This window comes from Canis lupus, chromosome 6 (genome assembly GCF_003254725.2).
Source record: "Canis lupus dingo isolate Sandy chromosome 6, ASM325472v2, whole genome shotgun sequence".
Taxonomy (NCBI): domain Eukaryota; kingdom Metazoa; phylum Chordata; class Mammalia; order Carnivora; family Canidae; genus Canis; species Canis lupus.
The window spans coordinates 31,392,685-31,402,073 of NC_064248.1; the positions used below are offsets into that span (position 1 = coordinate 31,392,685).

At 56.4% G+C, this 9,389-nt stretch overlaps 3 protein-coding genes across 3 annotated transcripts; all 3 read left to right on the top strand.

Annotated features, from left to right (window-relative positions):
* Nucleotides 1-430: 430 nt before the first annotated feature.
* PRM2 (protamine 2) lies at nt 431-1,120 on the top strand. The gene is made up of 2 exons (XM_025416498.3): nt 431-811; nt 893-1,120. Exons 1-2 carry the CDS (start codon nt 553-555, stop codon nt 934-936), a joined length of 303 nt encoding a protein of 100 aa, XP_025272283.1. The 5' UTR covers nt 431-552; the 3' UTR covers nt 937-1,120.
* Nucleotides 1,121-2,121: 1,001 nt separating this feature from the next.
* Nucleotides 2,122-3,030, top strand: PRM3 (protamine 3). Its single transcript, XM_025416494.2, has one exon. It carries the CDS (start codon nt 2,572-2,574, stop codon nt 2,941-2,943), a length of 372 nt encoding a protein of 123 aa, XP_025272279.2. The 5' UTR covers nt 2,122-2,571; the 3' UTR covers nt 2,944-3,030.
* A 3,504-nt stretch (nt 3,031-6,534) lies between these two features.
* TNP2 (transition protein 2) lies at nt 6,535-8,100 on the top strand. Its single transcript, XM_025416496.3, has 2 exons — nt 6,535-6,997; nt 7,935-8,100. The coding sequence occupies exons 1-2, from the start codon at nt 6,619-6,621 to the stop codon at nt 7,943-7,945; spliced, it is 390 nt and encodes a 129-aa protein (XP_025272281.1). The 5' UTR covers nt 6,535-6,618; the 3' UTR covers nt 7,946-8,100.
* The last annotated feature ends 1,289 nt before the right edge of the window (nt 8,101-9,389 follow it).

Here is a 9,389-nt window from a genome sequence, read left to right on the forward strand (position 1 = left end):
GACACCCAGCCTAGCCCAAGCATCACACTACCTCTTTAAGCCCGCTCTCTCCACGGAAAATAGGAATTTTCACAGGGAGGAGTGAAGGAGTGAATGGATGGAAAGTAAATGAACCAATGCCTGGCATACGCTGACATGCGGGCAACCCGTATAAAACCCCAGATCACGGCACGGCCCCGAGGTGGTGAGGAAGCGTCAGAAAAGACTGTGTGAATTCACACCAGCTGAGCCACGGGCTTGGATTTGGACCAGAAAAAGGTGGCAATGTTCTTGTGGCTACAAGGGACCAGGGACACATTTTCTAGGCGAGGCAAAGCTGCTGCATGGCTATGGGGGGGGGGGGGGCGGCACTGACAGGGCCAGGGTGGAAACAATGGTGGGGTGGGGCCACTGAGTCATAGTGGGGGGCCCCCTTTATATACGTGTCCCCAAAGAGCGGCTAGCAGACCAGACCAACATCAACAGCAAGCGCAGGTGGGCAGGCCTCAGCCCTCCTCCCCCACCCCAAGGCCAGCTGCAGCCTCAGCCTCCGCCACCTGCCCGGCCAGCACGATGGTCCGATGCCGCGGGAGGAGTCCCAGCGAACATCCACAGCATGGGCATGAGCAGCAGCGACAGTGCCAGGAGCAGGAGGAGGAGCAGGCTGTGAACCCCGAGGACATCCCCACGGCCGAAGGAAGGACCAACAAAGACTATCACTACAGACACAGGCACTGCTCCCGGAGGCGACGGTACAGGGTCCACCGGAGGCGGCGACGCTCCTGCCGGAGGCGCCGCAGACGGGCCTGCAGGCACAGGAGACATCACCGAGGTCCGGCTGGTCCCCAGCCCTGCCCCTCACGGCCCCCAGCCCCATCCCCACGGCCCCCCAACCAGAACTCTTTCCCAACAGGCTCCAGAAGGGTCAGGAGGAGGAGATACAGGAGGTGCCACTAAACCTTCCCGGGCCCATTGGCACCCCCGGCTGGAAAGTAAGGAAAAGTCACCCGCCGGAGAACCACCTCGCGAGACAACGGCGATCCCCCGACCTGGGATGCCCAAGCCCTGAGTTTGCAAGGAGCCCACAAAATTGTGACTAAAATGAGCCCGAGTCATCTGCCAAATAAAGCTTGAGATAATACACTTGCTGTTGGGGTCTCCTTTGAGATAATACACTTGCTGTCGGGGTCCCCCTTTGAGATAAATACACTTGCTGTCGGGGTCCCCTTTGCGCAAAATGGCACAGAGACTATCTACGAATAAATCCCATACCATGCTGGCATGTCACCCTGTAACCCTATGGGTGTCCTCGTCACCCAGAGCCAGGGTTCATGCTGCCCCTCGCTACTCTGCCTAATGGATGGATGCTGGGTAACTGGGGATAGTGTGAGTTGTACAGAGATGGATGGCAGGTCTGGTGTGCTCCAGCAAGAACAAGGCCAGGATGGAGGGAATCAAAGTCCAGCCAGGGTAATGCAGGGCCTTGTAGACCAAGCGTTTGAGGCCCTACATTACCACAAGCCTTTAGGGCCCTGTTGGTAGGGCCTGCTCCCTCTGGAGGCTCTAGGGCAGAACCTATTTCTGCCTCTGAAGCTCCTCCTGAGTGAAATTCCCCGGCCTCTCTTCTAAGGACACTACTGAGTGCAGTTAGGGCCCACCCAGACAATCCAGGCTAGTCTCCCCACCTCAAGAGCCCTGGAGGAGGGTCCTTATTCAGCTAAAGATTTGGGGCAGAAAATTGGCAGGAATCCATTTTCCATCCCAAGTGCTCAGAAAGGACTGATTGTGTGGTACGGGCAGGCGTAGAGAGACCTGTGACCCCTCCCTGGGATCAAGTCCCACATGGGGCTCCCCGCAGGGAGCTTCTTCCTCTGTGACTCTGCCTCTGTCTCTCAATAAATACATAAAAAATCTTAAAAAAAAAAAAAAAAAAGAGAGACCTGTGACCCAAAGAGTTAGTAGGGTTTTTTTTTTTTCTAAGAGCATAGCTTAATATACATATTACATATATGTAATATATAATATGTAATATATATATGTAATATATATTAGCTTAGTACATATGTACTTATACATATTATATAGCTTAATATACATATTAAGCTATGCTCAATATACATAGGGTGCAAGTTTTAAGTGCACCTGTGTAGCCTCCCCTGACTCACCCTCTTCCTGGGCCCCAGGCCAAGAAATCAGATGTGTCCCGGCTCTCCCTTCCCTCATGCCAACTACCCACTCCCCAAAAGTAGCCACTCTTCTGACCCATCTTCACATACTGTCAACAGCTCTCTTGGGCTGGGTATTTCTGGAATGTGGGGAGGAGTCTATGTGCTCTCCTGCTTCTGGAAATCCTATCCCCAACTGCCATCTCAGCTAAAGGGGGGGGGGGGGGGACTTTTGCCAGCACAAACGAGGCCTGGTGGAGGAGGCAACATGGCTAGGCGAGGCAGCTGGCCTGGAATTCTGACTGGGCCCCAGCCTGCAGGTGGTGGGAGCTCAGGGGGGCTGCTGGCAGCCCAGGTTTGAGTCAGATGTTGGCCTGGGGCTCAGGTATCCAAGGGTGGGGGTGGGGGCTCCAGGGGCCCCTTTGTGATGTCAGCGCCCTGCCTACTGTCCTCACGGCCCACCACTCCCCCCACAGTGGCCTTCCCTCCCAGTCTGGAGAGGCAGCCAGAGCTGGCGATGGGTTCCCATTGTGCCAAGCTCGGCACAGGCCACAGCCGGGGCCACGAATCCTCCATGAAGAAGCTCATGGCCTGCGTGAGTCAGGATAACTTCTCCTTGTCGTCAGAAGGCGAGGAAGAGGAGGAGGGAGAGGAGGAGGAGGAGGAGGAGGAGGAAGAGGAGGAGCTCCCGGTGCAGGGCAAGCTGCTGCTGATGGAGGCCGAGAGGCAGGAGGAGGAGGGCGCCGAGGAAGACCCCGTGGCCCAGCAGAGCCCCGAGCCCAAGCAGACGCACTCCTGACCCACGACGGTGGCCCAGGAAGACATTCCTGCCACTGTTCCAGCGAGAAGAACTTTCAGAAAAGAGTCAATAAAAAGTCTCCAAGGACTTCTCGCCTCCTGTGGTGTTATATGGGCGTGTGTGTGTGTGTGTGTGTGTGTGTGTGTGTGTGTGTGTGTTTCGGGAGGGTTGGAGAGCAGCAGTCCGCCACCCCTGATCCTGCTGTCCAGCCAGAAGTTCTCACAGGGCCCACCCCATGACTTCTCAGCCACCCTCTCCAGCTTTTGTTGGTGGGGGGGGAATGTGGTCAGCCCGTCCTGCCTGTGGGGGGGGCAGGGGAAGCAGGAGATTCCTCTCTGGGTCTGGGCAGGTGCAGGCGGAAAGCACCCAAAGGGCCAGCAAGCACAGACCTGGGCTCAAATCTCTTTCTGCTAGTTGTGTGACCTTGAGCAAGTCCCAGTCTGTCTCTGAGCCTCAGCCTGGCCCTTCCCTGTTGAAGGGTGAGATTAACTGTGACCACAGGCTAATCGTTTGGGAGAAGTACCCGCAGGGGTGGGTGGGATCAGGCCTGGCAGGCAGTGAGTGTGTAAGACAGGAAGTGTTGCTGGGGTCACGGTGGCTGCACCTGCCACACTGGCCCTGGTTTGAGGGGCAGAGCTTACGGAAGGGTCTGGAGTCCTCTGCTACTATCTTCACACCCAAGGTGACCATCTGTGCCCTGCCCCCTGCCCCCTGCCCCCAGAGGCTGACTTCTAGTTTATGAAGGGGTCCAGCTGCCACTGCCCTCATCACAGCAACAGGCAGAGGGAGCCCAGAGAAGCTGCCAGGTCCAGATGCAGAACCCAGGCCGCTGGCTGGTGTCTGCTTACTCCGGCCTTCAGGAAGCTTCAGAACGTGTCTCTCACCCATCCTGCCCTGGCTCCCTTAACCCTTCTCTTCCCAAAAGGAAGGACAAATGTGTTCACCCCCACTTCCCTCAGTCCCCCAAGGACCAGCCATCCGGGCCCGAGAAGGGTCTTGATCAGGGCTGCTGGGGGTTACAGTATTTCCAGGGGAGTCTCAGGTTCTCTGGGAGCAGATGTGAGGGTAGGGAGTAGCCCCGAGTTCCTCGAAGGGGAGGCTGCTGCTGACGCCTGCAGAGGGCGAGTGACGTCGGAAGGAAGAGGCCCCACTGTAACCCGGTGGGCCAGTGGGGTCCTTCTGTCCACCTGCCCCATCGTCTTCCTGGCAAACCTCTGTCGAGCCCCTGCTGTGCGCCAGGCACGATGGGCCCTGAGATGAATAAGGCACAGTCTCTGTCCCACTATGCACTCGAGGGTGGGGGTGTGGGGGGTCAGCCGTGGAGGGTCAGTGGGAGGGTGCGGGGTAGGGGGGAGAAGGTGAGAAGATGGGAGGGGTGGGGGAGAGTAGGAGAGGGTGGGCGAGATGGCCCAGAGACCCAGTCTTCACAGAGTGGCCCAGCACTGACCACCGCCCCCCACCAGCCCCACGGAGCCCACACAAGGCAGAGCCATTAGGACAGAGCCACCTGTGCCCTCTGTGATCCCCACGGACCCTTTAGGGACCAGAAGGCAAGAACGGAAGGGGCCAGACCTGGATTTGAATCCTGGCTCTGCCACCGACGAGCTGTGGGACTCTGGGCTGGTCCCTCCACCTCTCTGGGCCTGCTTCCCCTTTGGAACATCTACTAATCACACCTACTTCCCAGGGTGCATTAGTTTCTCAGGGCTGCTAGAACAAATTATCACAGATTTGCTGGCGTAAGGCAACAGAGGTTTATTCTATCACAGTCTACAGGCAAAGAAGTGTGAGATGAAGGCACCAGCAGGGCCACGCTCCCTCGGGAGGTCCTGGGGGAGAATCCTGCCTGCCTTGACCAGTTCACGGTGGCCCCAGGCCCTCCTCGGCTGATGGCCCCGTCACTCTAATCTCTGCCTCTGCCCCCACATGGCCTTTGTCCCCTCATCTTGTGTCTCACAAGGACACCTGTCTGTGGGCGTGGGGGCCCACCTGGATGCTCTCAAGATCCTTCATCTACTTAAAGATCCTCTTTCCAGATATGCTCACTGTGATGGGTGCCAGGGGTTGGGACACGGACGTAGCTTTTGGGGGCCACCGTCCAGCCCACCACACGGGGTCACTGGGAGGCTCCAGGGCAGAGCTGCCTAGACGGGGTTGGGCCCGGAGGCCAGCCACACAGAAGTGCTTGGGAAACGAGAGCCGTGTCTGCCCTGCCTGGTGGGATGTGCTTAGCACCCACCTACAACAAAAGCAGCCTCAAAACCAGAGGCAGAGCAGCGCATGAGCAACGGAGAGAAGCAGAGGTTGGCTGGGGGAGGGGAGGGAGGTCCATGGTGGGGCCGGTGGGAGACACAGGTGCGAGAGGCCAGGAGCTAGGCCCAGGGGCTTCGGCCAAGTGTGGGGGGAGCTGTGGCGGCTGCACACTGAGCGCTGGACGGGGGCGCTCCAACGGGGCCACGTGCAGACGCAGGAGCTGGGACAGCTGAGCAGGGCCAGGGTGTGTGACCAGGACAGGGGGGCTCCACCCGCAGGGAGGGGAGCAGGCGGGAATCAAGAGAAAGGCAGGCTCTCGGGGGCTCCTGGGGCTTGCCAGGCATCTGGGGCTCAGAAGGATACCCACGAAGGAAGGAACGACGTCCCTTTGGTGGATAAGGAAACCAAGCCTTGAAAACCAAAATACTCCACCCAAGACTGGATATGAGGGCAAACTGGGGTTGGAACCGAGCTCTAAGCACCCCAGCTTTAAATCTTGCAGAGGAGCTGAGCTCACCAGGAAGACCCCAGGCCCACCCAGCAGTCGGGCCTCTTACTTATCCAACCATCCAACGCCTGCCCACCCACCGTCTGGCTCATGCACCAGTCATGCACCTGACCAGCCCACCACCCACCTAGCTGGTCCTCTGCACTGGGGTCAGAGAGGTGTTCCTGGCTACCACGCAGCGTGGGGGGAATGAAGAGACGCACTGGGGGTGCTTAGACAAAGGGTATTGAGCTCTTTCTGGGAGCTGGCCCCGAGCCAACCGCTGGATGGAGATTCTCTCATTTAAATTGTCCAATGCCCAGGGGGGGTGGAGGGGGAATTCTTATTGTCTTTGTTCTACAAGCCAGGGAACTGGGACGCAGAGAGGCGAATGCCCCGATGAGTGACCAGAGGGGAGAGGAAGCAGCAGATCTGGGACGTAGGCCCAGCTCATCTGACCCAAGGGTCTCTACTTTTTTTAATTAATTAATTAATTAATTAATTAATTAAAGATTTTCTCTATTTATTCAAGAGAGACAGAGAGAGAAGCAGAGACACAGGCAGAGGGAGAAGCAGGTCCCATGCAGGGAGCCCGATGTGGGACTCGATCCTGGGACTCCAGGACTCTAGGATCACGCCCTGAGCTGAAGGCAGGCGCTTAACCGCTGAGCCACCCAGGCATCCCGGGTCCCTACTTTTAACCAACAGATGGGACTCCCCCTAAGTGTCCCTGCAGATGGCCCTGCCCTGGGGTGAGGGTAACGGGCAGGGGCTTTGTCCTGGCCTGGCCACATCTGTTACACTCCAGTGGCCTGTGCCATCACAATCAGCCCCAACTATATAACCAGAGGCCGCCAGGGCCTCTGTAAAGCTGGGTGTGCTGCAAGAGGAGGAGGAGGAGGAGGAGGCCTCTGCCCCTCCAAGCGTGGCCTCCCATGGACACCAAGACACAGAGCCTGCCCATCACCCACACCCAGCCCCACAGCAACTCCCGGCCCCAAGGCCACACCTGCAGCCAGTGCACCTGCAGCTCCCACTGCCAAACCTGCAGCCAGAGCTGCAGCCAGAGCCGGAGCTCCAGCCAGAGCCCAACTGGCCACCACAGCTCGTCTGGCCATCAGAGCCAGAGCCCGCACCCCACCCTGCCACCGAGGCACCAAAAACACACCAGGCACTCCCACCACTGTCCCCCTCGGCCCACCACCCATTCCTGCAGCTATCCCAAGAACAGAAAGAACTTCGAAGGAAAGGTGAACAAGAGGAAGGTGGTCAAGAGGAGCCAGCAGGTGTATAAAACAAAGAGGCGGAACTCAGGTATCTTTCAAGCAGGTGGGAAGGGGCCGCAAGGTCCTCCCTTGCCCAGGTGAGGGGGAGCAGCCCACCTGCAGTAGTGAGACAAAGGCTGCGTGAGCCTGCGAGCCAAAGCACAGAGGAGCCATAGGCCAGGGTGACCAGGGAGCCGTACAGATGATGCACTGATGGACCAGTTCTTGAAATGAATTGGAGCAGGTTGATTGGGAGGGTGGACACACTACGGATTAGCTTAGATGGAAGCATGGATGGGTGGATGAGAGGCTGGATGGGTAAGTCATTAGAAGATTGGTTGGTAGAAGGATGGGTGACAGATGGGTTAGGTGGTTGGTTGAGGCAGCAGAGGAAAGCGGGAGGGAGGGTTGAAATGATCTATTGAACGACTGGAAAGCAGAATGGATGTTGCATGGTGAGTAAACTGGATTGATGTGCTCGTAGGGTAACAAAGCAGTCCTTTGAACCAATGGTTGATCAGATTAGTTGGCTGTGGTAGGAGGGATGTGGTTGGTGAATGGGTGCTGAATTGGTTGGACATAGTTGGGACAGCTGAAGGTAGGAGGATCGATGAGAGGATGGCTGAACTGGTTAAACGATGATTGGATAGGTGGGTGGACGATCAGATTAGTGGATGATGGTTAACCTCGATGGATGAATGCAATGGATGGATGCACAGGTGTTTGGACAGAATGAATGGGCAGCCTGGACCTAGTTTAATGAAGTCATGATGGATAAATGGATGGACTAGGTGAATTCATGGATGGGTGGGTGATAAATGGGACAAATGGATAGATTCGCAGAAGACCCTTTAGATCCTGCCCGTCTAAGAAGCTCTATCTCCACACCACATATTTAGTTACAAATGGGTTCAAACCCCAAAGAAGGAAGCGAGTGCATGAAGCATTTTGCTACTAAAAGTCCCTGTCCCATTCCCATCCCTTAGGGCGGAAATAGAACTGAGAAGGCACCCCATGGCTTGTTCCTGTGTTGGTTTCACCCAAGTAAGAAGGGCCATCACGCGTGGAAGGCTAGAAGGAAGTCCACCTTTGTGCAGGAACATGTTACTACAGTGATTTCTATGCAACATTGATTAAAGCTTGTACACCGGATGACTATTCCTTGAGTGGGCATTTTGATTTCACTAACAAGGTCACGTGTTTGGGGGCCTGGTGTGGAAGCTGGAAGCAGGGAAGAGGCTGTGAAAGGAGCAGGGGTGTGGCTTGTGATGGGACCTCGTGCAGGTGTAAGGAGCCAATGCCAGCACAGAAGAAATGGATGTGGACTGGAGACCCCAAGAAGCCTTCGAAGCAGACAGGCAGGCCCCTGCTTGGGCCGAGCCCTCCTTTGCCCTTTGTTTCCATCTTGGTGCACACATGTGTGTACACACATATATGGGATGCCCATAGGCCCCCACACTGTTCTGCGACCCACATGCAGTACCCCAGCAGGGAGGGGGGTTCGGGATGTGCATTTTGAAGTCCCAACCACCCTGGCTCTTGTTTCTCTGCTGTGATGCTGAGCTGGTGATCAGCCTCTCTGATCCTCACTGTTCCAACTTTTACTAAGGAGCCAGGGGTGTTCTGGCGCTGTGCTAGGCTCTGGGGATACAAGGCACACAAGGGAAAGAGAGACACAAGCAAGTGAACACAGAAACCAACCCATGATCTGCTAGTCACAATCCAGTTGTATTAAGGGAGCAAGGTTCATATAATGCAGGGCAACCATGGACCTATGAGAATATTCTGGGCCAAAGAAAGCATGTGCAAAGGCCCCAAGGAGAGGGAAGAGCTTGGGGTGTTCCAAAGACTGGATGGTGTGGGACGGGAGGTAGGACAGTACCGGGCGGAGGCCAGGCCACACAGGGACTTGCACGGGGAATCTGTGCCATATATATATTGGAGCTTGACCAATATATTTGGTGTGATAAGTCACAAAAGGGTCTTAAAATTGGACAAGTGACAGGGTTCTGTGCACTTTTAAAGATGGTGTTAGCTGCTATGGAGACTGGACTATAAGGAACAGAAGGTACACGAGGAAGAGCCGTTGGGGCCAGCAGAGAGGGACGGTAGCTGGGGTTGGTGCACTGAAATCAGGAGAAAACCCCACAGCCTTGTCATCTGTAAAATGGGTGCTCTTGGTGGATGGCTGGGAGGGCTCAAAGAGGTGGTGGGCATGAAGGCCTGGGTAGGATAGGTAGGCCTGGTGCTCTGCGCAGAGAAGGCACTCTGCAATTCCTATGGCATGAAGTACCAGACAGTGGGAATGGGTAGGTTCCCCTTGTAAATCACCAAGCCTCTTGGGGCAGACCCAAGTTCCTAGCTGGGGGAACTCACACTAGCCCCGTTTCCCCCAAGAACTCCCCTCATGCCTACCGGGGTCACATGGATGCTTGCTATTC